At 44.9% G+C, this 25,992-nt stretch overlaps 2 protein-coding genes across 8 annotated transcripts in view; one reads left to right on the top strand and one right to left on the bottom strand.

Moving 5' to 3' along the window:
- The window catches only part of trmt1 (tRNA methyltransferase 1), a 30,974-nt gene extending 6,901 nt beyond the window's left edge, over positions 1-24,073 (top strand). For 3 of the 4 annotated variants that reach the window (XM_041176901.1, XM_041176900.1, XM_041176902.1), the window contains 15 exons: positions 2,164-2,219; positions 2,306-2,439; positions 4,383-4,570; positions 5,517-5,632; positions 6,136-6,248; positions 6,333-6,481; positions 9,938-10,021; positions 11,116-11,185; positions 14,757-14,891; positions 16,257-16,342; positions 17,444-17,552; positions 17,733-17,809; positions 20,748-20,867; positions 22,996-23,110; positions 23,810-24,071. In XM_041176901.1, coding sequence (XP_041032835.1) covers positions 2,164-2,219; positions 2,306-2,439; positions 4,383-4,570; positions 5,517-5,632; positions 6,136-6,248; positions 6,333-6,481; positions 9,938-10,021; positions 11,116-11,185; positions 14,757-14,891; positions 16,257-16,342; positions 17,444-17,552; positions 17,733-17,809; positions 20,748-20,867; positions 22,996-23,110; positions 23,810-23,884 — 1,627 coding nt within the window. In that variant the 3' untranslated portion in view covers positions 23,885-24,071. Of the gene's footprint in view, positions 1-2,163; positions 2,220-2,305; positions 2,440-4,382; positions 4,571-5,516; positions 5,633-6,135; positions 6,249-6,332; positions 6,482-9,937; positions 10,022-11,115; positions 11,186-14,756; positions 14,892-16,256; positions 16,343-17,443; positions 17,553-17,732; positions 17,810-20,747; positions 20,868-22,995; positions 23,111-23,809 lie in introns of all 4 variants that reach the window. The other variant, XM_041176903.1, reaches the window with a different exon arrangement.
- A 539-nt stretch (positions 24,074-24,612) lies between these two features.
- Positions 24,613-25,992, bottom strand: part of man2b1 (mannosidase, alpha, class 2B, member 1) — a 41,579-nt gene continuing 40,199 nt past the window's right edge. For all 4 annotated transcript variants that reach the window (XM_041177140.1, XM_041177138.1, XM_041177137.1 and 1 more), the window contains one exon: positions 24,613-25,716. In XM_041177140.1, the coding sequence (XP_041033074.1) occupies positions 25,607-25,716 (110 nt within the window). In that variant the 3' untranslated portion in view covers positions 24,613-25,606. The remainder of the gene's footprint in view (positions 25,717-25,992) is intronic.

Below are 25,992 nucleotides of genomic sequence, written 5' to 3' on the forward strand. Positions count from 1 at the left end.
TTCCAGGTTTCCAGGGGGGTGGATTTCTGCTGTTATAAGTTCTGATCTCGGTTGTAACTTGTCCAAGGACATTGTTCCTTCACCAGATCCACAGACTTGCTGCTTAACCAAAGGTATTTCAAAGGGTTTCTGATTTGTGGTGTTTTCAGATTCAGATATGAAACTTTTGAGTCGACACCACCTGTAATTTGGATCAGATATTCGTGGTTGATTTGAGGTTTGGTGCCCTTAATTCTGGGAGTATGGAGTTGTGGGTCAAGAGGAGAGCAGTGTAAACCCAGCAGATAAAGTTGCTAAACTTGTTCAAGAATGGGGCCTTACATTGGCTCAGGTTGGGCCTGGTGTGAGCTGGCTGCAGACTGACATTCTGCCCTCTTTTTAGATAGAAGTTGGAACTAATTTAAATCTCATCTGTGTCATCATGGGGGGTACTGGAACAAGTTTGATTTATATAGGGGCCTGTCATGTAACAGTGGAAGCCCAACGTGCCTCCTGGGGAGCAGTGCCCCCTGAGCTGGAAGCAGTAGTCATCAAGGAGGTGCTCCTTGAAGTCAGGTGAGAGAAGTATTGAGGAGCAGTGAGAGAAGTTGTGAGGAGCAGTGAGAGAAGTTGTGAGGAGCAGTGAGAGAAGTTGTGAGGAGCAGTGAGAGAAGTTGTGAGGAGCAGTGAGAGAAGTTGTGAGGAGCAGTGAGAGAAGTTGTGAGGAGCAGTGAGAGAAGTTGTGAGGAGCAGTGAGAGAAGTTGTGAGGAGCAGTGAGAGAAGTTGTGAGGAGCAATGAGAGAAGTTGTGAGGTGCAGTGAGACAGGCTGAGCAAGGGAATCCCAGAGCGCAGGGACCATGGTGGCTGAAGGCTGGGATGATGATTGGAGGGGCAAACTGGGGTCTCGTAGTTGTGCAGAAGAAAACGCCCTGGGTGGGGGGGAGGTTTGGACAAGACTATGGAAATAACTGATCATTAATTAAAATGTTAAAGTAGCTGAAGGTTATCCAATGGTCATTGCAGACATTTTAGATGCTGAGAGGGGGTGATGTCCCCCCCCCACCAGCCCGCCCACTCTCTGCAGGCCTGGAGAATGTAGAACACAGGGTCACAGGCTCAGGATAAGGGATCAGCCATTTTGAATGGAGATGGAGGAGAAATTATTTTCACTCAGAGAGTTGAGTGTATTCTCTATTCCAGAGGCTTGTGGATGATCAGTTATTGAATATAGTCGAGACTGAGATGGATAGATTTTTCAATAGTAAGCAAGTCCAGTGATATGGTGACAATGAAGGATGGGGGGAGCTAAGGTAGTAGATGAGCCATGACCTTATTGAATGGCAGAACAGGCTTGAGAGGCCAAAATGACCACCTCCTCCTGTTTCTGATTCCAGGGTTCCTTGTGAGGATGTGTGCTGCCAGGGAGCCTTTGAGGTGACTGTTGATGGATTCTCCAGGGGGACTGAAAATGTGGGCAGAGGAGAAAATAACTGCAAGAGAGGGAAGGGCCTTTTTTTGTACAGCATTGTCACTCAACAGACAAATCAGTCGTGGGCTCCCTGATGTTTCAGGGGGGGTCCCCAGTTTCAGTTCTGCTGTTATCTAATCTCTGGGTATAATGAACCTCCAACATGCTAGGGTGAAATGGTGTTGTGACCAGGATTCCTGCTCTGAATAAAGGCAAAATACTGCTGGAAATCTGAAATAAAAACAGAAAATGCTGGAAAAACTCTGTTCTGGCAGCATCTGTGGAGAGAGAAACAGAGTTAATGTTTTGAGTCCGAACTCTGAAGAGTCAAATGGACTCAAAACATTAACTCTGTTTCTTTCACTACAAATGCTGCCAGATCTGCTGAGTTTTTCCAGCATTTTGTTTTTATTCCTGCTCCGAATGCTGCCTGGTGTCTCTGATTGGGAACTGTGTGTTTGTGTGTGGGACAAGGGTGGAGTTTGCTGTCAAATCTCATACCTTGGTCAAAGATCCTACAGCATTTCCAAATGAGGCTCATTCAAAAAGAGAACTGCTGCTTCTTTGAGGCATTGGGAGGTTTTGGCATCAGGGGAGCTGCAACCCATCAGGAATTGCAGCCGTGACGAGGGAGAGAAATGATGTAGTGGTTTGAAGGTAGGGGTGTGGTGGCAGTAATCGCTGTTTTATGTTCTTCCTTTCTCTCTCTCTCAGGTGTGCTGTCATCACAGAGTTTGCTCGAAAGCAACTGAGGCCCAAGGGGATTCAGGGTAAATGGAATACACCTTGTTTTAACAATGGGGGAGATGGTATAAACAGGCTACGGTGCTAACCAGCCTTGAAATGTTTTGTACAGTGCTGGACCCCGGAGAAGAGGAAAGGCAGAAGATAATTGTAAATTTGGCAGAGAGTGAAACCGCCGGGGCAGCAGCAGGATTGGGAGATGCGCCGGTCATAAAGAAAACTGCCAACGTGGGAGAGAAATGTGAGGTGAAGTAATCCTCGCTTAGCCTGGATGTTTTCATTTTCAGCCGTGGGTGCCACTGGCAAGGCCAGCATTTTTTACCCAACCCTAATCCCCTTCCACAAGGTGGTGGTGAGCCGCCGCCTTGGATACAGCTGAGTAGCTTGCTAGGTTATTTCAGAGGGCAGTTAAGAGTCAACCAGATTACTGTAGTAATAAAAACAAAAAAACTGCGGATGCTGGAAATCCAAAACAAAAACAGAATTACCTGGAAAAACTCAGCAGGTCTGGCAGCATCAGCGGAGAAGAAAAGAGTTGACGTTTCGAGTCCTCATGGCCCTTCGACAGAACTTGACTCGAACTCAAGTTCTGTCGAAGGGTCATGAGGACTCGAAACGTCAACTCTTTTCTTCTCCGCTGATGCTGCCAGACCTGCTGAGTTTTTCCAGATTACTGTAGATCTGGAGTCACAGGTAGGCTGCTAATTTCTTGTCAAGTTACGTTAAAGTTTGTTAATGTCAATTACACTGTTGAGGTTAAGAGGAACAGGTGATGGGTATTAATGGTCTTTGAACACATATAACCAGGGGATAGCTGGGACACTGGGTTGAGTGGGAGGAGAGCTATGAGACTGAGCAAGTCAATAAACTCTCACAATAAAGAAAAGCTCTGTGTCTTGGTTTTTGGCTTCACCAACTGGCTTGGATCCTGTTAACATAGGCCAGACCAAGCAAGGACGACAGATTTCCTTCCCTAAAGGACACTTGTAAATCCGATAGGTTTTTACGACAATCTGGTAGGTTTACAGTCACCATTACAGGCACCAGCTCTTTAGTTCCAGATTTATTTAATTGAGTTTAAATTCCCAGCTGCTGTGATGAAATTTGAACTCATGTCTCTGGTTACTAGCCCAGTAACATAACCACTATGTTAATTAGCCACAGTGTTTCCAAAAAAGGTTCTGAATCTTGGACCTGTTGTCCTGGTGTGGAGTTGCAGGTTTCAGTCACACACTTGCAGGAAAACAGACTGATGTGCGAAGCAGCATTAGATGCTGTAGGATTCTGGTATTTTCAGTTGCCTTGTTGGGGGAGGTTGTAGGGATGATGCATTTGAATGTGAAACTAAATCATTAGTTCACTGGTGCCAGACGTATTGGAGTTGATTACTGCCGAGTAACTGAAGTACCAGCTAATTTAACATTAAGATTACAGCTTCGCTGATGAATACCGTGGGTTTAAAAACACGACCTGGTCCAGACCAGGAGATCTGTGGATCGATCTTTAGTCTCTGCTGCATTAGCCCAACTTGTTCACGGGATTGGTAAGGGGCTCTAGTTGCCCCTCTGTTATGGATAGAGGGATAAAAAGATTTTGTTCCTCTTATAAGTGCCCTCATGCTGAGCAGGGGCGAGGACAGGATTTGCCTTTGTGGTGATGGCTCACAAATCGAATAGCTTGGCAGCGGGCACTGTCCACTCCTGCTCTTGGAACAAGTACAGTAGGGCTGACAGTGCTGTGCTGAACCCCATGGTTCATTTGTTTGCAGAACAAAGGGATAGCATGAGCCAGGAGTGAAGTGGCAGTGAGGATCTGATCAGGGAGGAACACTGATCCTGGGCATTGGAGGAGAGGCACAAACTCCTCTTTGAATGATAGAGGGATTTTGAATAAGAGGGAGTGTAAATGGGAAGAAGGAAGAGTGTCTCTATGAATGTGTAGAATTTATAGTGTGCAGCCAGTCACTGAGGTGTTATGGTCGTGAAGAAGGAGGTCTGTTTAAATATTTTTGATATTGTTAAAGGCAGGTCTGATATTTTAAAATGCTTTGAGAGCTGGTGGCTTTGCGAATCCCATTGCAATGTCACTCTTTGTGCCCCTGCCTCTCGAGTCAGCTTCTGTCTATAAATGTCTAACCCATGCACAGTGTGGTGTAGCCTCTGTCCATTTCAATCTGATTGTGTGTGCAGGGTGGGATTCGTGTACTAGAGGGGCTGGCAGCATCTGGGCTTCGCTCGATCCGATTCGCTAAGGAGGTTCCTGGAATTCACAGTATTGTGGCAAATGACTTTTCCTCAAGAGCGGTGGAACTGATGAAGAGAAACATTGAGCTCAATGGAGTGCAGCACTTGGTAACAGCCAGCTTGGCAGATGCAAGGTACTGTGTAGGTGTGTTTTTTAAGGGAACTTGTCAAGGGGAGAAATGAAAGATCTTCTTTCACCCAGTGTTTGTATCAAGTGTTCCTGGAGTCAGGTTAGATGCAGGTTAATAAAGGAAAGAACTTGCATTTCTACAGCATCTTTCACTACGGACATTCCAAAGCACTTTACACCCAATCAAGTACTTTCAAAGTATAGTCACTGTTGCAATGGAGGAAATGCAGCAGCCCATTTGTGCACAGCAAGCTCCCACAAACAGTAGTTTGATGATGTGAAGATGCTTTCATATTGGTTGAAGGATAGATATTGACCCAGAACACTGGGGAGAACCCCCCCTGCTCTTCTTCGAAATAATGCCATGGGATCTTTTACCCCTGTCCGAGAAGGCCGAAAGAGCCTCGGGTTAACATCTCATTTCAAGACGGCACTTCTGACAGTGCAGCACATCCTCAGTACGAACATATGGATTAAGAGTAGGCCACACGGCATCTTGAGCCTGCACCACCACTTGTTAAGAGTAGTGGCACTGATGTATCAGCCTGGATTTTGTGCTCAAGTCTGTAGAGTGCAACATGAGACCTATGACCTGACTAAGAGGTGAGATGCTACCCTAGTGAGCCATGGGTGGTGTGCTTCAGCATCTCGAGGGGAAGGGGAGAGGAACCTTTAAAAATTATAAATGAACGAGGATGTCAAATTTGGTGCTGCTCTCCAACAAATTTATCTGTAAACAGTACTGAGGATCAATGCTTTACCTTTTCCAGTGTTTGTTCAGATCCTGTGGCAGTTGTTTCTTGTAGCCCGACTGACTGCAAAGTTGTGCTTTGTCCATCTATTGTTTTGTTAAGTCTAAGCCTACAAATAATACTTGCCTGACTCTAGGGTGTAATGTGTCAGACTGTAGAGATTGCTAACCGGGGACGGGTGCGGTTGTCTCTCTGCAGCATGCTCCTGTATGAGTCCAGGAGGAGACGGGACCGCTTTGATGTGATTGACCTGGATCCCTACGGAAGTCCATCGCAGTTCATAGATGCGGCAGTTCAAGCTGTCAGTGAAGGAGGTGAGAGTGCTCAGTCTCGAGGCGATTGAGTGGCCATTCGGAACTGGTCATTGGAATGTTGGGTCCCTCGCCTTACAGGGCCATGTGGATGTGGAGCAGCGGGGGTGATGTGTCCTACAAACTGTCCTGGGCTCCTGCAGCTAGAGAATACCGCCTCGAGGAGGAGTCTTGCCTGGGTAACCTCCTCCTTGGGGCAGGAGGGGGTGCCTGTTATAGCCTGGATTGTGTTGAACTAAAGCTGGAATTCTTCTCACTGGAAACCGTTGCTGGGCGGAGAATTTAACCTATTGGAGATTTTTTTGTGAGCAGCACTTTTCTGCTTTAGAACTAATCCCTCCCCCTCTCCGGCAGTGGGGAGTATTCCATGTTCCACTAACTCACTGTGTAAGGTCAGAAGTATAGATGTTTGCATTTCTTAGTTGAGCACTGAAGGAGGGTGCTGCTTCAGTTGAATATTTTGGAGGATTCAAGTAGATCATAACAAATTCCCTTGTGTCTTTAAGGGCTTCTTTGTGTCACATGTACAGACATGGCAGTGATGGCTGGGAATAGTGGGGAGACCTGTTACAGCAAATATGGAGCCATGTCCCTGAAATCCAAGTTCTGTCACGAAATGGTGAGTTTCAGCTGATTCTGGATCCCTGTTAAGTGACATGTTGTGTGTCAGCCCCTCACTCCTGATCTCGTTCCACCCCTACAGGCTCTACGCATCATCTTACACAACCTGGATCTCCGTGCAAACTGCTACCAGCGATACATTGTTCCTGTCCTCTCCGTCAGTGTTGACTTCTATATCCGAGTGTTCGTCCAGGTGTTCACAGGACAGGCTAGGGTTAAAGCGTCTGCCAGGTACAGTAACTGGTTGAGGCCTAATCAACCTGTTTGATGTATGAGGCTTAAATCTATTTAAATCTAATTTGAAAAAAGACTAGTCAACTGCTATTCAGTTTCCAACCATCACTGTGCATCTGACCCACTTAAATTGTTTGCATTTAAATCCCCTCCCCTCCACATGAAGGTGCTGACTACCCTGGGTTTGGTCTCAAAGTTATGGGTTCCCCTGTGTACGATACCCAAATGACCATTCTGGCTTTGCCAGTCAGTGTTGGGTATTTTTGGGCTCTGTGATGTGAGGGTTGAGAAGGAAGTTGAGCTGACTGTGACCTTGTCCATGGCCCCTGTTCATGCCAACGGGTCAGTCCCAGACCCAATTAAATTTGGTTTATCTGGTTTAGGCCCATTCCTCCCTTCCACCTGTCCTGGGTCATGAGCTGGGACGGTTTAAACCAAGTGGGAATGGATCCACCAAACAAACTGCTTGGCTTTAGTTGACAACTTCACTCAAAGAAGCTGCCGCAAGAATGGCTGGATTGAGAGTGTTAAGTGATTGCCTTTCTTCCAGGGAAGCTGTAATATTGCAGTCCATTTTTAAAATTGATAAATCAGTGTCTGGCTCTGTATCTCCTAAACCAGATTTTTTTCTTTATTATTTCATGTGGTGCGGACATCACTGGCGAGGCCAGTATTTGTTGTCCATCCCTAATTGCACTTGAACTGAGTGTCTTGCTCGGCCATCTCAGGGGGCAGTTAAGAGTCAATCACATTGCTGTGGGTCTGCAGTCACATGTAGAGCAGACTGGGTAAGAATGGCAGATTTCCTTCCCTAAAGGACATTAGTGACCCAGATGAGTTTTCACCATTACTGGGACTAGCTTTTTAATTTCAGATTTTTATTAATTAATTGAATTTAAATTTCATCCGTTGCCATGGTTGGATTTGAACCCATGTCTCCAAGCATTAATATAAAAACAAAAAAACTACGGATGCTGGAAATCCAAAACAAAAACAGAATTACCTGGAAAAACTCAGCAGGTCTGGCAGCATCGGCGGAGAAGAAAAGAGTTGACGTTTCGAGTCCTCATGACCCTTCGACAGAACTGAGTGAATCCAAGGAAGGGGTGAAATATAAGCTGGTTTAAGGTGTGTGTGTGTGTGTGTGTGTGTGTGTCGGGGGGTGGGGGGGTGTGGTTTGGGTGGGGGGAGAGAAGTGGAGGGGGTTGGTGTGGTTGTAGGGACAAACAAGCAGTGATAGAAGCAGATCATCAAAAGATGTCACAGACAACAGAACAAAAGAACACATAGGTGTTAAAGTTGGTGATATTATCTAAACGAATGTGCTAATTAAGAATGGATGGTAGGGCACTCAAGGTATAGCTCTAGTGGGGGTGGGGGGAGCTTAAAATATTTAAAAATAATGGAAATAGGTGGGAAAAGAAAAATCTATATAATTTATTGGTAAAAACAAAAGCAAGAGGGAAGAAACAGAAAGTGGGGTGGGGATGGAGGAGGGAGCTCAAGACCTAAAGTTGTTGAATTCAATATTCAATCCGGAAGGCTGTAAAGTGTCTAGTCGGAAGATGAGGTGTTGTTCCTCCAGTTTGCGTTGGGCTTCACTGGAACAATGCAGCAAGCCAAGGACAGACATGTGGGCAAGAGAGCAGGGTGGAGTGTTGAAATGGCAAGCGACAGGGAGGTTTGGGTCATTCTTGCGGACAGACCGCAGGTGTTCTGCAAAGCGGTCGCCCAGTTTACGTTTGGCCTCTCCAATGTAGAGGAGACCACATTGGGAGCAACGAATACAGTAGACTAAGTTGGGGGAAATACAAGTGAAATGCTGCTTCACTTGAAAGGAGTGTTTGGGCCCTTGGACGGTGAGGAGAGAGGAAGTGAAGGGGCAGGTGTTACATCTTTTGCGTGGGCATGGGGTGGTGCCATAGGAGGGGGTTGAGGAGTAGGGGGTGATGGAGGAGTGGACCAGGGTGTCCCAGAGGGAATGATCCCTACGGAATGCCGCCGGCGGGGTGAAGGGAAGATGTGTTTGGTGGTGGCATCATGCTGGAGTTGGCGGAAATGGCGGAGGATGATCCTTTGAATGCGGAGGCTGGTGGGGTGATAAGTGAGGACAAGGGGGGCCCTATCATGATTCTGGGAGGGAGGAGAAGGCGTGAGGGCGGATGCACGGGAGATGGGCCGGATACGGTTGAGGGCCCTGTCAACGACCGTGGGTGGAAAACCTCGGTTAAGGAAGAAGGAGGACATGTCAGAGGAACTGTTTTTGAAGGTAGCATCATCGGAACAGATGCGACGGAGGCAAAGGAACTGAGAGAATGGGATGGAGTCCTTACAGGAAGCGGGGTGTAAGGAGCTGTAGTCGAGGTAGCTGTGGGAGTCGGTAGGCTTGTAATGGATATTGGTGGACAGTCTATCACCAGAGATTGAGACAGAGAGGTCAAGGAAGGGAAGGGAAGTGTCAGATGGACCACGTGAAAATGATGGAGGGGTGGAGATTGGAAGCAAAATTAATAAATTTTTCCAAGTCCCGACGAGAGCATGAAGCAGCACCAAAGTAATCATCGATGTACCGGAGAAAGAGTTGTGGAAGGGGGCCGGAGTAGGACTGGAGCAATGAATGTTCCACATACCGCATAAAGAGACAGGCATAGCTGGGGCCCATGCGGGTACCCATAGCCACCTTTTATTTGGAGGAAGTGAGAGGAGTTGAAGGAGAAATTGTTCAGCGTGAGAACACGTTCAGCCAGACGGAGGAGAGTAGTGGTGGATGGGGATTGTTTGGGCCTCTGTTTTTACCAATAAATTATATAGATTTTTCTTTTCCCACCTATTTCCATTATTTTTAAATACTTTTAAATCATTTATGCTCCCCCCACCCCCACTAGAGCTACACCTTGAGTGCCCTACCATCCATTCTTAATTAGTACATTCGTTTAGATAATATCACCAACTTTAACACCTCTGTGTTCTTTTGTTCTGTTGTCTGTGACATCTTTTGATGATCTGCTTCTATCATTGCTTGTTTGTCCCTACAACCACACCAACCCCCTCCACTTCTCTCCCCCCACCCAAACCCCGCCCCCCCGACACACACACACACACACACACACACACACACACACACCTTAAACCAGCTTATATTTCACCCCTTCCTTGGATTCACTCAGTTCTGTTGAAGGGTCATGAGGACTCGAATCGTCAACTCTTTTCTTCTCCGCCGATGCTGCCAGACCTGCTGAGTTTTTCCAGGTAATTCTGTTTTTGTTTTCTACAAAGCATTAACCTTGTCCTCTAGATTACTAGCTCAGTCACATTACCATACGCTTCCATCTCGCCATAGTTCTCCACCTGGCATGTTCAGAGGGGGAATATATGTATGTCACTAAGTTTCCAGCATGTTATGGAGGTTCTGTAAGCTGCTGAGTGTCTGAGAGTTGTGATTCTCTGTTACAGTAAGCAAGCTCTGATATATAACTGTGTGGGCTGTGGCACCTTCCATATTCAGAGGATGGGCAAAATGATCAGCCATGGTAACAAGTAGGTGACTGTTTCTCTTTTGTAAAGTAATCATGTAACATTGCCCATTTTGTTTCTGTACTGCTGTTCTCCTCTTGGTGATGGCTGTATCCCAGTGACAGTAGGATGATCTGGGCTGCAGACTTCCTACTGATGGTGCTATGTCACTCAGCTCAGCCAAGGCTCTAGCTGCCCTCTTAGGTGGATGTTAAAGATCCCAAGGGACTATCTAAAGAAGAGCAGGAGCGTTCTCCCTGGTGTCCTGACCAACATATATCAAAATAAATGTGATCTGCTTGTATGGCTTTTCGTGGGAGCTTGCTGTGCTCCGATTGGCTGTTACATTTCCTACTTTACACCAATGACTACATTTCATTGTCTGTAAAGCAGTTTTGGACACTGAGGTTGTAAAGGCGCTATAGAAATTCAAGTGTGTTCATTCTTTCTTGTACTGGATGAGCCCAACTTTGGTTCAGTTTTGGATGCAGAGGCCTGTGACAGGGGGTGCTGATCACGTAGGTGAGTCTGTCCTTGATAACTTTTTTCATAAAACAACTGTTCCTTAGTGACTGAAAAGTTCCCCATCAAAATAAAAATCAACTGTGCTTTGCTAGAGTGCTGATGCTTACTTTCAAAGATACACTCATGTCATCTCTGGCTCAGTGAGCAGTGCTCTCACTTCCGAGTCAGATTGTTGTGAGTTCATGTCTGCCTCCAAAGGCATGACGCTCCACCCCCTCAGTGCAGAACTGAGGGAGTGCTGCATTGTCAAAGGAAGTGTTAAACCAAGGCCCTGTTTGCTCTCTCTGGTTTAGAAAGTCCTGTGGTATTATTTAAAAGAGCAGTGGAGCTCTTCAACATGTCTTGGACGATATTTATTCCTTAACCAGCAAGACTGAAACAGATTATCTGTTCATGATCAGATTTGTGGTTTGTGGGAGCTTGCTGTGTGCAAATTGGCTGCTGTATTTCCTACGTTACAGCAGTGACTACACTTCAAAAGTACTTCACTGGCTGTGAAATGCTTTGGGACATCCAGAGGTTGTGAAAGCTGCTGTTGAATTAAAAATCTTTCTTTTCGAGTAGTAACCTGGGGTAATCTTGTTCTTATCCAGCTACAAATACACAGCCAGCTCGGGGCCACCAGTGGGAGCAGAATGCGAGCATTGCTGCCAGAGGCACCTGGTAAGGGAGCCCTTAAATTCCACGTTTTCTTTCTATTTGTCTGGTTGTTGAAGTGTAGGTATGGCCATCCTGCATCCTGCTTCAAAATTTTTTTTTAAAAGTCATTGTGAAATAGGGTAAAGAGAATAACCTCAGCAGATCCTAGAGGTTTCCTGATGTTCTGTGATATGCAAAAACTGGCCAGCTTGGATAATGACGTGCATTTATATCGCGCCATTAGCATAATAATAAAACATTGCATGCATCAGGAAGTCACAAGGAACAAGCTTTAAAGCTCGGTTTCCATCCCTACCAGGTTTGACCAGAATTACCTGCTGTATTCCAGTATACCTGCTGTATACTGTATACTGTATAGTACAGTACTGTATACTGTATACTGTATACCTGCTGTATACAGAATTACCTGCTGTATTCCAGTATACAGGGCAGACCCTGATGGACTGAGTTGAACTGTTTGTTAGTTACTCCAGCTTAGGAGTGACATCTCTCTCTAATTCTAACTCCATGGCTGTTATTCCTCTCTGGACTCGCATTTTGCTTGAAAAGGGAGAAAAAATAGTTCCTGTTAAATCCAGCAGGGAAATAAAAGAGAGGTAGGTGTGGGTGTAAACACCAGTATGGACGAGTTGGGCTGAATAGCCTGTTTCTATACTGTGTATTGTGTAATTATACTGTGAACACTGCAATAACAATAAACTTACCAATGTTATAAGACTATAATTGACCTCAAAAACAATGAAAACTATAGACTCAAATATTCACATGTATAACTTATCTGAGACTAACTCAGTACCAACCAAATCAGTTGGTATTTCTGATATTCTCCCATAACTTTGCATAAACGCAAGTTAGGTTCAGCACTTTATGTAACTTTCCTAGTTTGTATCGATGCAAGTTTTACAGTGCCTTATGTATAATGATATCAGAATATTTGACACTACTAGATTTGAAAAACTTGTGCATTCACTCCCATCACTTGGCCTAAACAGTCCATGCCAGTGTTTATGATCCACTCGATCCTCCTCCCATCTTTCCTCACCTAAATCTATCATCCTAACCCTCTATTCCCTTTTCCCTCATATATGCTTGTCTAGCTTCCCCTCAAATGTATCTGTACTATTCACTTCAACCGTTCCCTGTGGTAGCCAGTTTCACATTATTGCCACTCTCTGGGGAACATACTAACATTCGAATTAGGAACAGGAGGAGGCCATTCAGCCCCTCGAGCCTGCTCCGCCATTTAATAAGATCATGGCTGATCTGATCGTGGCCCCAACTCCACATTCCTGCTTACCCCCGATGACCTTCAACTCCCTTGTTTGTCAAGAATCCATCTACCTCTGCCTTAAAAATATTCAATGACCCAGCCTCCATCGCTCCCTCAGGAAGAACGTTCCAAAGACTCACGACCTTCGGACAAAAGATCCTTCTCGTCTCTGTCTTAAATGGGAGGCCCCTTATTTTTAAGCAGTGTCCCCCAGTTCTAGTCTCTCCCACAAGGGGAAACATCCTCTCAGCATTGACCCCGTCAAGTCCCCTCAGGGTCTTGCATATCAATAAGATAAACTCTCATTCTTCTAAACTCCAATGGATACAGGTCTAGCCTGCCTAACCGTTCCTCATAACAGAACCCCCTGCTACGCCCTGACCATCCCAGGTATCAGTTGAGTGAGCCTTCTCTGAACTGCTAACGCATTTATATCCTTTCTTAAATAAGGTCAAAACTGTACACAGTACTCCAGAATAAAATATTCTGAAGAAGTCATATTGGATTTGAAACATTAACTCTGTTTCTTTCTCCCCAGATGCTGCCAAACCTGCTGAGTTTTTCCAGCATTTTCTGTTTTTGTCACCGTGGTCCAGATGTGGTCTCATCAATGCCCAGTAGAGATACAGTAAAATTTCCCCATGTTGATTTTCCATTCCCCTTGCAATAAACACCATTTTCCATTTTGCTTTCCTAATCACTTGCTGTACCTGCATACTAACTTTTTGTGATTCATGTACCAGGACACCCAGATCCCTCTGTACCTCAGAGTTCTGCAGTCTCTCCCCATTTAAATAATATGCTGCTTTTCTATTGTTCCTTATCAAAGTGAACAAGTTCACATTTTCCCACCTTATACTCCATCTGCCAAATGTTTGCCCACTTGCTTAACCTATCTATGTCCCTTTGCAGATTTCTTATGCCCTCTTCACAACTTACTTTTTTACTTATTTTTGTGTCATCAGCAAATTTAGCTACCATGTATCCAAGTCATTGGTATAAATTATAAATAGTTGAACCAATCTGGAAATGACCCACTTATCACTACTCTCTGCTTCCTGCTAACTAACCAATCTTCTGTCCATGCTAATATATCACCCCTTACACCATGAGCTCTTATTTTACATAGTAACCTTTGATGTGGCACCTTATCACATGCTTTCAGGAAATCTAAGTCTAGCACATCCCTTTATCCACGTTGCTTGTTACTTCCTCAAAGAACTTCAATTAATTAGTCAAACATGATTTCCCTTTCACACAGCCATGTTGACTCTGCCTGATTGCATTGAGATTTTCTAAGCGCCCCACTATAACCTCCTCAACAATAGATTCTAATATTGTCCTTATGACCAGATGTTAAGCTGACTGGTCTGTAGTTTCCTGCTTTCTGTCTCCCTCCTTTCTTGAATAGAGGAGTAGCATTCGCTATTTTCCAATCTGATAGGACCATTCCAGAATCTATGGAATTTTGGAAAATTAAAACCAACTCTCTGAGCAGCCACCTCTTTTAAGACCCGAGGATGAAGCCCATCAGGACCTGGGGATTTGTCAGCTTTTAGTTCTAATAATTTTCTCAGTTCTCTTTCACTGGTTATTGTAAATGTTTTAAGTTCCTCCCTCCCTTTCACCTTCTGATTCACAATTATTTCTGGGGTGTTATTTGCATCCCCTACAGTGAAGACAGATGTAAAATATCTATTCAATTCATCTGCCATTTCCTTATTTTTAATTCATCTGCCATTTCCTTATTTTCCACTATTAATTCAAAAGTTTCTTTTGAACTTCCTGCTGGATTGCTTGGTGACTTATCTTATGTTGACGGCTCCAATTATGCTCATCCCCACAAGAGAAACATTCTCTCTGCATTCACTCTATCGAAACCTTTCATCATTTTAAAGACCTCTAGGCCACCCCTCAGTCTTTTTAATAAATAGACCCAGCCTGTCAATCCTTGCCTGATAGGATATGGTGGGAGGTGGCTTTTTATGGAGTATAAAGCAGTAGGGTAAAGAGGCCTATTTCAGTGCCTATTTCAGTCTAGTGACGCTTGCCAGTAATTGAGTTCACATGGTGGTCAAGTAGTCCTCTGACTCTCACTATCTATGTACATATGTGGCGTGGCACTAGCAGGTGGCTGGCACCAGGGGAAACAAACCTCCAGCTGAGCTGCCAGGGGCTGGGTGGTGTGATGGAAGTGAGACTGGAAGAGAGGGCAGCCTGTGTAAAGGTGGGTGTTCACCAGGGAAGGATATGCCCTTGCGCTTTCTATTTTTGTGAACGATGATGTTTCGCTTCTGGTTTCAGCTTGGTGGCCCAATCTGGGCTGAGCCGATCCATGACCAGGACTTTGTCAAGAGAGTTCTCGAATCAGTGGAACACAACCCACAGCGGTTCAAGACTTCAGATAGAATACTGGGCATGCTCAGCATGGTCAAAGAGGTGAGTTTGTGGAATACTTCCTTTTTGGGTAATGGACCAAGTTGTGTCGGGCTGAATAGCAGAGGGAAGACTGAGCAAATGTAATCCTTGGGTAGATGACAACATGCTTGAAGATTGAACACTTTGCATTTATATAGCAGCTCTTCACATCCTCGAACATGTTATTATTGAAGGCCAGCGACTGTTCTATAGAATGATGCAGCAAACCAGGAGACTATTCAGCACATTGTGTCTGTGCTGAATGATAGGCAAATGCAGCAGCCATATTATGAAGCAGTTCACTTCTGAACTGTCCTGTTCCAAGTGTAAATATTTCTAGTATCTTTAATCTTTCCACATGACTAATTTCATTCAGCAAATCTGAACCCTGCACTCAATTTAGACAACTCTGGTGCTCTGGAAATTGGAAGCAGAGGGTGAGAGGAATACAGACACATTTTGAAAACCAGGGAGAGAAAAAGGCTGAGGAGACCAGTCAGGCACTCGTATAAAGCTAGCGATACTGCAGGCATTGTTTCAACAAACTTGATATTCTCCCGACTGTTTTCATTCCCCTCTCTCAGGAGACTAATTGTATCTTCTCCCTGGTTTTCAAAATGTGTCTGTATTCCTCTCACCCTCTGCTTCCAATTTCCAGAGCACCAGAGTTGTCTAAATTGAGTGCAGAGTTTGTTCAGATTTGCTGAATGAAATTAGTCATGTGGAAAGATTAAAGATACTGGAAATATTTACACTCGGAACAGGACAGTTCAGAGGTGAACTGCTTCATAATATGGCTGCTGCATTTGCCTATAGCTCAGCATTTTTATTCATCCCTGATCAAAGCTTCTGACCCATATCTTCTCCATCATAAAGACCACCTACTTCAGCCTCTTTAATGTTGCCTATCTCCACCCCATACCAAATTCTTGTTCTCATGTTTAAATTCCTACAAGGCCTCGCCCCTCCCTATCTGTGCAAACCTCCCACCCCCACCTGAAACTCTCCATCTGATTCTCTGACCTCTTGAGCATTTCCATCCCACTTCCCTTTGCCCCGTCACTAGCAACTGTGCCTTCAGTCACTTATATTCTGTGCTCTGGAATTCCTTTCCTAAGCTCCTTCCTATCTCCATCTCCTCCTTTTAAGGCCCAGTCTTGCGACAAAGCCTTTGATCACACCCCTTTCACTCAGCTCCTTCATTCATGCAGCATCTATTTTCTGATTGGAGATTCTCTGCTGAAGATGCAAGTTGCTGTATTGATTTAAGTGTTGCCCTGTTTACTTGCGCCTATCGTGTGGTGGGTAAAATGGCAGATCACCTCGTTATGCTGCCAAGCAATCCATCATTTTAAGTTTCACTTGAAATTGGTTTCTCTTTATTAGGAGTTGCCGGACTGCCCTTTATACCACACCATGGACCACCTGAGCAGTGTTATCCACTGTAATACTCCATCTCTCCTGCAGATGAGGTAGGGATTTTTCTTATAAGATGACAGAATAAACTAAGGAGGTTGGCTTTGATGATTCCTGGCAGTTCCTGTGCAGAAATTGTAGCAATAGTAATCCAGCTGTGGACAAACAACTGTAGGCAGTGGGGAGGTACACACACGGCCTTGAGTACTCTGTCCCAAAGGGGTGGACTGTCTGTGAAGTTCCTGAAAGTATTTGAGACTTTTTTTGTATTTTTCTTTGAAGTGATTATAAGTTTATTTTGACATAGACATGGACGAGGAAATGATGAGTTGGCTGTAACTCTGAGATATGGAGTATTGTTGGGTTATGATCGTGAGATAAGATATTCGCTACGCAGAAAGGAGCAGTGTGGACATGAACAGTGAGGATGAATTAAAATTTATAGCATCAACAATCGATGTAGGTGATGGAGATTTTATGCAGATGTATGTAACTGGTGGGTGCGGGGAGTGGGTGGTGGTTGAAAGGGATTTACATAATGAGTATATTGTGCTTTCAGCTCCAAGTACTGAGTTCAAATCCAACACAGACAAGTGTGAAAAAGGATGGTTTTTTTCCCTTTGCCAGGTGCAGAGTGGCACAGAATTATACATTAGCATGTTTGTAATTCAGCACAAATAAACACAATTAGTGTTTTGGAAAGGACAGCAGGAAGGTTAGTTTGTAGGGGGTGCTTCTTGAGATTAGGGCTAAATGGGACAATGCATGTGGGGTGATTTACTCTATTTAACCTATGCTGTACCTGCCCTGGACATGATTGATGGGGACAGTGTATCGAAACATGAAGCATAGGGACTTGGGAGCAGGAGTAGGCCATTCAGCCCTTCAAACCACTCTGCCATTCAACAAGCTCATGGCTGGTCTGGTTGTGGGAGCTTTACTCAGTCACTCTTTGAAATCCCTGGGGCAGGGACATCAGTTATTGTGAAAGATCGGATCAATTCTTCATTTCCCAGCTTCGAGCGCAAAGTGATGACCTCCAAAGGTTCCTCCCCTTTAACAGTTAAAGGTAGGTGAAGATGAATATGAGTTGAATGGAATTATATGTTGAGAAATAATTTCAATCTCCCTCCATTCTTCCCCCACCTCCTTATTAGGTCTGCCCTGCTTCACGCTGGCTATCGAGTATCCCTCTCGCATGCTTCTAAAAAAGCTGTTAAAACTGATGCACCATCTTCAGTGATCTGGGATATCATGAGGTGCTGGGTAGGTGGCGAATCTGTAGATGTTCTGAGTGGCATATTTTGTTAATGGTTAGATGTGAGATGCAGTGAAATAAGAATTAAACACATGCATGAGCACGGAGCTGTGTACGCTAGATTTTGGAGGTGACTGTGTGTTTTCCGAGTGATTAGAAGGTTAATCTGGATTCTATTTCTGTTGTAGGTGAAGATGCACCCAGTGAAGCGGGAGAAGCTGTCCGAGAGTAGTCCCGCCTTTCGAATTCTCAGCAAAGAGCCTGTGTAAGTTATTTTTAAATCTGCTGTCGGGATTGGTAAATGCGCCGGCCTGTGTGGGCTGGGGCTTTTACAGCTCAGAGTTTAGCCCTGGACCATGCTAAGTGAGTTACTCACTGTTTGGGTGAGGTTAGGGCTGTTACAAATGCCCTCAGTGCCCCCCTGGCTCGGCCCTGGGATGAGGCAGAACAATAAAACCAATCCATCGGGGTCCTTGCTGTTTATCCTGTGGATCCTGTTGGGATCTGAAGATTGGGTGCAGATAGGATCAGACTTGGACGTGGCTGCAGGTGCTGCTGTTGTCCAGTGTCCAGCTCTGACGTGAAGGGTCAGTATGTGGAGGAGGCCCTGAGTGTAGCCAGTGCCCATTGGCATATCCTAAGGATGCCATGGCTGAGATTGTTTTCTGATATGGATGAAGCTAAGCCTCTATTCCGTGACACAGTGTGGTGTCACCTAATGACCATGTTCACCTAGTGATTGATAAGTGACTTTGCTTTTCTCCCCCTCTGAACGAGATCCAGAGGCACATCCCAGCAGTTGCCAGTAATCTTGTTTGAACATTGCAGACTATTGCACTTGGCTGAGTCTGTCTCTGTCATCACTAGAAGTCCACAAGATGATAATGATGGGGATTGGGTTTTTGAGCTGATTTACCTTGTGGTCTTGCAGGAAACCTTTTATTCAGCACATTGTGATCTGGAACACAGTGCCTATAAGGGTGGTGGAAGCAGATTCATTAATAATTTCAAAAGAGAATTGGAAAAATTTGTAGAGCTATGGGAAAGAGTGAGGGGGTGGGGAAAATTGGATAGCTCAAAGGGACAACATAGGCATAATGGGCTGAAAGGCCACCTTCTGTGCCTATCATGCTGATTCTAACAGGGCTGCAAGAAACCACTGCAGACTGAGGGCAGTTTGAAAATCACTGTAGACTTATCTTAGGCTCCTTATTCATGATCAAACATCCTATCCCTTCTTGAAGTTGCCAACACAGTCTGTCTCCTAACAGATTTAATTAAAGTTGTGTATACTAAATTCCTTGTGATAGATTCTGGAACATGAGAAACTGGGAATCCAAAGTTACCCAAGTTTTCCACCACTGGGGTTTTCCTCACCTCATGTCCGTAGACTCATTGATCAAGGTCAATTGCTGATCAGTCAATAACACCATTGTCATGTGACTATCAGTTGGAGTCATACCTAGCACAAAGGAAGATGATTGTGGTTTTTGGAGGTCACTCATCTCAGTTCCTCAGGGTAGGTCCTAGGCCCAGCCATCTTCAGCTGCTTCATCAATGGCTTTCTTTCCAGCATAAGGTCAAAAGTGGGGATGTTCGCTAATCATTGCACAATGTTCAGCACCATTCGTGATTCCTCAGATACTGAAGCAGTTCATGTCCAAATGCAGCAAGACCTGGACAATATCCAGGCTTGGGCTGAGAAGTGGTGAGTAACATTTGCACTACAAAGTGCCAGGCAATGACCATCTCCACCAAGAGAGAATCTAACCATCACCCTTTGACATTCAATGGCATTACCATTGCTGAATTCCTCACTATCAACATCCTAGGGGATGCTCTTGACCAGAAACGGAACTGGACCAGCCATATAAACACTGTGGCTACAAAAGCAGGTCAGAGGCTAGGAATCCTATGGTGAGTAAATCACCTCTTGACTCTCCAAAGCCTGTCCACCATCTACAAGGCACAAGTCAGGAGTGTGATGGAATAATCTTCGCTTACCTGGATGAGTGCAGCTCCCACAACACTTAATTAGCTTGACACCGTCCAGGACACCATTGATTGGCACCCCATCCACAAATATTCACTCCCTTCACTACCGACACACAGTGGCAGCAATGTTTACCATCTACAAGATGCACTGCAGGAACTCACCAGGCTGCTTAGACAGCACCTTCCAAACCCACGACCACTACCATCTAGAGGACAAGGGCAGCAGACACATGGGAACACCACCACCTGGAAATTCACCTCCAAGTCACTCACCGGCCTGACTTGGAAATTTATATCGCTGTTCCTTCACTGTCACCGGGTCAAAATCCTGGAATCCCCTCCCTAACAGCACTGTGGGTGTACCTACACCACATGGACTGCAGCGGTTCAAGAAGGCAGCTCACCCACCACCTTCTCAAGGGCAGTTAGGATTGGGCAATAAATGCTGACCCAGCCAGTGACGCCCACATTCGACGAATGAATTAAAAAAATATCAGGATGTTAGGAGGTGAACCTTGGTCTTGCAATACCTAAGTCAGGGTTTCCCAAACTGGGTTGCGAGATGAGATTTTGAGGCTGAACGCTGAGGTAACAGTGGCTGCCGTAGAGCTCAGACTGATTGTTAACAGCTGCAAGGTCCCTTTAAATGCTCACTTTTAATAATGGTGGGTGTGGCCTAATGGACAGATAGTTGAGGCCCAATTCCTGCTGCAAAAAGATAGGTTTTTTTTTAAAAAAAAGAAACCCTGCAATTTAAACACTTCCCACCACACACCCTCAATCTCCACCCCACTCCCATCCCCTTTGCTCAGTAGTTGAAGGTCCCCACTGGCCACCTCCCTGCTCAACAGCTCCTGAACGCCAAAAATTCTCTCTGGGGTCACGCAAGGTCTGGGCCATTCAATGGGGGTCATAACTGGGAAAAAGTTTGGGAAACACTGTCTTAAGTTGATGATCACTTGTGTCCTTTAGCCCAGGATTGCTGTAATAACTCTACTCCTACCCTGACTGAGGTAGAATTGTGTGCGGCTATTTCTTGCTCACTTTTACCAAATGAATGATGGAAATTTTTGCACTTACAGACTCGCCAATTGTGGTCTCTTTTTCCTTGCTTCCAGTTTCTTAGGGAATAAGTCTGTTGTGCTCCTAGCAGCGTAAACCTCTCCCTTTCCAACAACTCCTCTTTACACCTACCTTGCGTATCTCAGTCTGCAGGCTTGCTTCGACATCCGGGAAGATGCAAATCCCAAATCCAGGAAGCAAGGGCTGAAACGCTTCCAGGAAAACCCTGAAGCCAACTGGGGACCTAAGGCACGGGCCAAAGTCGGGTAAGATTCTAGCTGGGAACGAGCACCGCGTTGGAGGTGAACAGGGGCTGTGCTGGGTTTGGCGGGGTGGATAAGAGTGGGCTTTCTTGTCCTTGATATTTTTGCTTCTAGCAGATTAAAATTCAAGAATTACTTTGTCATATTTGTGCCTGTACTGTTAGTCTGACGCCGCAAGCATGAGATTGTTTTTCATATTACGACAGCTTTGGGTGATTGGGAAGAGATGGCAGCCTTCGAATTCCTTACTCGCAACCCAACAAACAAACACAGGACAAGCCATGATTCAACAGCACAGCCTGCAGTTCTCTCCCTGCATGTCCTGTTAGCATAGTTCGCTTCCTTGGCACTCACCAGCCTTGCTCTGTCTCTCCACGTACTCACTCCATAACCCTCCAGACTGCAAGAAATATCAATTACTCGTATTGTGAGAATGTATCCCCTGAAATGGTGAGGAGCAGGAACTGTTGTCAGAGTACGAAGGATTCAGAGGCTGACTGACAAACTGTGAGATAAATGCTGCTTCTATAGCCATCTCTTTACCAGCCAATGTGGATGGGGGGGTGGGGTTCGTGGTGTACAGGGGAAGGGCTTTCTGGGCTCTTATAACTCAGAGGATGGGATTCCAGGTGGATGGATGTAACTTGTGGTTTTCAAATGAAGGAGTTAACCAGGTATGTTAAAGAGTTAAAAACAAAAAAACTGGGGATGCTGGAAATCCAAAACAAAAACAGAATTACCTGGAAAAACTCAGCAGGTCTGGCAGCATCGGCGGAGAAGAAAAGAGTTGACGTTTCGAGTCCTCATGACCCTTCGACAGAACTTGCGTTCGAGTCCAAGAAAGAGTTGAAATATAATGTGTTCTATTGTACTATTGTCGTTGACATCTTTTGATGATCTGCTTCTATCACTGCTTGTTTGTCCCTACAACCACACACCCCCACCCCCCGTCCACCTCTTTGTCTCCCTATCTCTCCGCCCCCCACACACACACCTTAAACCAGCTTCACTTATCACCCCACCAGCCTCCGCATTCAAAGGATCATCCTCCGCCATTTCCGCCAACTCCAGCATGATGCCACCACCAAACACATCTTCCCTTCACCCCCCTTATCGGCATTCCGTAGGGATCGCTCCCTCCGGGACACCCTGGTCCACTCCTCCATCACCCCCTACTCCTCAACCCCCTCCTATGGCACCACCCCATGCCCACGCAAAAAATGCAATACCTGCCCCTTCACTTCCTCTCTCCTCACCATCCAAGGACCCAAACACTCCTTTCAAGTGAAGCAGCATTTCACTTGCATTTCCCCCAACTTAGTCTACTGCATCCGTTGCTCCCAATGTGGTCTCCTCTACATTGGAGAGACCAAACGTAAACTGGGCGACCGCTTTGCAGAACACATGCGGTCTGTCCGCAAGAATGACCCAAACCTCCCTGTCGCTTGCCATTTCAACACTCCACCCTGCTCTCTTGCCCACATGTCTGTCCTTGGCTTGCTGCATTGTTCCAGTGAAGCCCAACGCAAACTGGAGGAACAGCACCTCATCTTCCGACTAGGGACTTTACAGCCTTCTGGACTGAATATTGAATTCAACAACTTTAGGTCGTAAGCTCCCTCCCCCATCCCCACCCCCTTTCTGTTTCCCCCTTCCCCTTTTTTTTTCCAATAAATTATAAAGATTTTCCTTTTCCCACCTATTTCCATTATATATATATAAAAAAAAACCCACTAGAGCTATACTTTGAGTGCCCTACCATCCATTCTTAATTAGCACATTCGTTTAGATAATGTCACCAACTTTAATTTTAACACCTATGTGTTCTATTGTACTATTGTCGTTGACATCTTTTGATGATCTGCTTCTATCACTGCTTGTTTGTCCCTACAACCACACACCCCCACCCCCCGTCCACCTCTTTGTCTCCCTATCTCTCCGCCCCCCACACACACACCTTAAACCAGCTTATATTTCAACTCTTTCTTGGACTCGAACGCAAGTTCTGTCGAAGGGTCATGAGGACTCGAAACGTCAACTCTTTTCTTCTCTGCCGATGCTGCCAGACCTGCTGAGTTTTTCCAGGTAATTCTGTTTTTATGTTAAAGAGTTGCTGTTTTGTATCTCCTAGTGGAGGAATTCATCAACCGTTGGAAGATAAAAGCAAACGGCTGCAGAATAAACGGAAGCAGAAGTTCAACGTTCCAGATTATGGGAAAACTATCCCCTGTAAAAAGTTCAGAGAGGTGAGTGAAAGATTTTTGGTAATGAGCATTTGTTTGGATGAGACGTAATTAAATTCACAGCTCTGGCAGGTGATTAATGCTAATATACTAAAGGGCAGGGTGTACGTGAAGAGGGTTACAGCAGGCATGTACTAGGTATTGGTCAGACCCCTACTACGGAGGTCAGGCACAGGCATTTCCACAGCACCTGTAAGTAACATTTGGGTTTCTAACCTTGTTATTGCTGGATGTTTTATTTGTCTGTGCTCTGGGAGGGACACATTACGATCAGCGTGCTCCATAAATGAACTATTGGAAACTTGAAAGTCCATTTAAAAGGAGCACCCAAATGGATAAGAGCAGTGACTCTGCCATCCACTGAAATCCTGCAGCTCTGTGATGGTGTTGGAAGCAGACAACCTGTGGATATACAAAGCAGGAGCCGGTGAAGGTTTGGGAATCATTCGACAAAGGGACACACCCCCACTCCTAACAAATACCATAATCTATCACTCCTCAGAAGAGGTGGGATGAATTACTTTAACCACCTCTGCCAGATTTAATCTTAGGTTTATTTTTATTCAAGCATTAAGGTAATAAGGGTTTTCAGCACTGCACTGTAGCTCACAGAGCTACTGGTGGGTTCATCCAAAAATTTGCAGAGTTACTGCAATGTACTTTGGATTTGTTTACTTGGCTGATCTGTCCTTCCCATCGCAGGGAAACTGCACCTACGGAGAGGAGTGTCGTTACTCTCACCAGGAAGAGATCGAGACCGCACAGAACAGACAATAGAAAATTGCATTTTTCTGAAGCCTGCGATGAGGTTTTGCCACCAGTTACATTGCAAACACTGAACTCTCAAAAAACAACCACCCTTATTGTAAGTGGTTGCAGAATTTATATATGAAAAGTGTAAGATTCAACATGCAGTGTTTTGTTATTTATAATTAAACTGCATTTTTAAAAAGTTCGTGTCTTAAAGTACAACTCTAATTTCCCATCCCTGATCACACTGCCTCGTGTTGGGGTATAGTTTCAGGCAGTTTCCTCAAGTTCTTATATTAACAATAGAGGCTACCATTGATAAGCACTATCCTGATCTCATCCCAGGTTCATTTGGATGTAAGCCATTAAACAGTGGCCGGGATATAAACAGTTAGCACACAAATATGTGGGGGGTGAAAATATCCCAAGGCCAATTTTAGCATTCAATTGTGCTCAACTATCAGCTCAACAGGGATGGAGATTGGACTCTGGTGATCTGTATAAAGTAGTTCTAACACATGGAGTTGAAAGAGCAGTTCCTCTTTACCTCTTCTAGTCACAAATCCTATGCAGTTGAAAAATGAAAGATGTCTGCACAGCAAGTCCTCTGTCGTGTGGAAGGCTGTGGTCGTCTTTAGGGGAAAGAAATTGAAGCAGTTTATTCCCTTGCCTAAACAAAGGCTGGTGTTATTCCTCCATTACTGACCTGCACTGGCTGTGATGCCTGTGTTTGTTCATCACACAGACATTTTGCATTAACTTAGATATAAATTTTATTTTGATTATTTTGAAGCATTTTGGCTGATTTCTTATAAAAAGTGGCACAGATTGAGGTGTTTTACATCACACAAGTGTAGACAGACAGGCAAAGTTTCACAAATACTGATTGCATTGATAATAGGTCACTTTAAATCCAGTTCTAACAATCTTTGACATTATTAATAAACACCTTTTTTGCACGTATTAAATTAGTACTAACTTCGAAAGTCATTGCACATCTTCCCTAGCCCCTTGTTTTGAATCTGAATCATTAGGTTCTCTACTGTCTATCAGAACCTAAGCTCAAAAGAGTTGCTGGACCTCTGTTAGTTGTATCAAGTGTATTAGGGAAAGGATCCATTCTAGGGAGTGGGATTGAATTGTCCCTTAAAATAGATACTTCTAAGAGTGAAGATTTTCTCACAGGACTATTCCTGGCCATTGCTGTACAATGGCCTGGGTAAAGAAATACTCTTAACTGTTACCCTAACACGCAATAACAAATCCTTCTGGATGGTGCACAACCTCCCAGCTTTCAGTGTGGTGTGCGGGTGAGAACAGAATCAGCATTTGGTCTGATCAATGCTTTTCCTTGCTCTTTGTTTGTCCATTGTAATCAAAAGGAGATGGGCAATTGAGGTGGTAGGGGGAAGAGAATTCCATTCTAAAATCCAGGCAGTTGCCTTACCCATTTTGTTACAGGAACAGTGACTGACTGACGATCTGCTGCCAATAGGAGCCTGATCCACAAAACCTGGATTAAACAGTGAAGGAATCTCCAAAAGGCCAGGCACTTGTGAAGACAGAATAAGTGGTAACTGTCACATTAAGGCAACATCCGGTTAAAAAATAGCAGAGTCAAACCTGTCATTCAATGACACTGTCCCTGTGTAGAACAACAGATTGGACTGGTTTGAAAATTCCATGTGTTAATTGATTGGCTCATTCTCTCAGTATTCCTGTGATCCCAGTTATTCCCAGCCTGGGTGGTTACCGGTGCTGAATGTGAACACGGAAAGTGCGGATCTCCATTGGATTGAGGACCACAGTGTGCTTGGAGATATCGTTACGGCTGGAGGCTGACTTGACATCGTGTGCTTCTGAAAGGGGCAGAAGATAGTGTCAGAAATATTACATAGAATATACAGCACAGACAGGCCATTCAGCTCAGCTACTCTGATGGTGTTTGTATTTCACATGAGTCATAAGAAAAGGGAACATTTAGCCCTTGAACCTGTTCAATGAGATCATGGTTGACTTGCGAGCTAACTCCTGTCTTTGCCCCATATCCTTTCAATATCTTTGGTTAACAAAAATCTATGAATCTCAGATTTAAAGTTGTTAATTGATCTAGCATCACTTGCCATCTCTGGAAG

This window comes from Carcharodon carcharias, chromosome 30, assembly GCF_017639515.1.
Source record: "Carcharodon carcharias isolate sCarCar2 chromosome 30, sCarCar2.pri, whole genome shotgun sequence".
NCBI lineage: Eukaryota > Metazoa > Chordata > Chondrichthyes > Lamniformes > Lamnidae > Carcharodon > Carcharodon carcharias.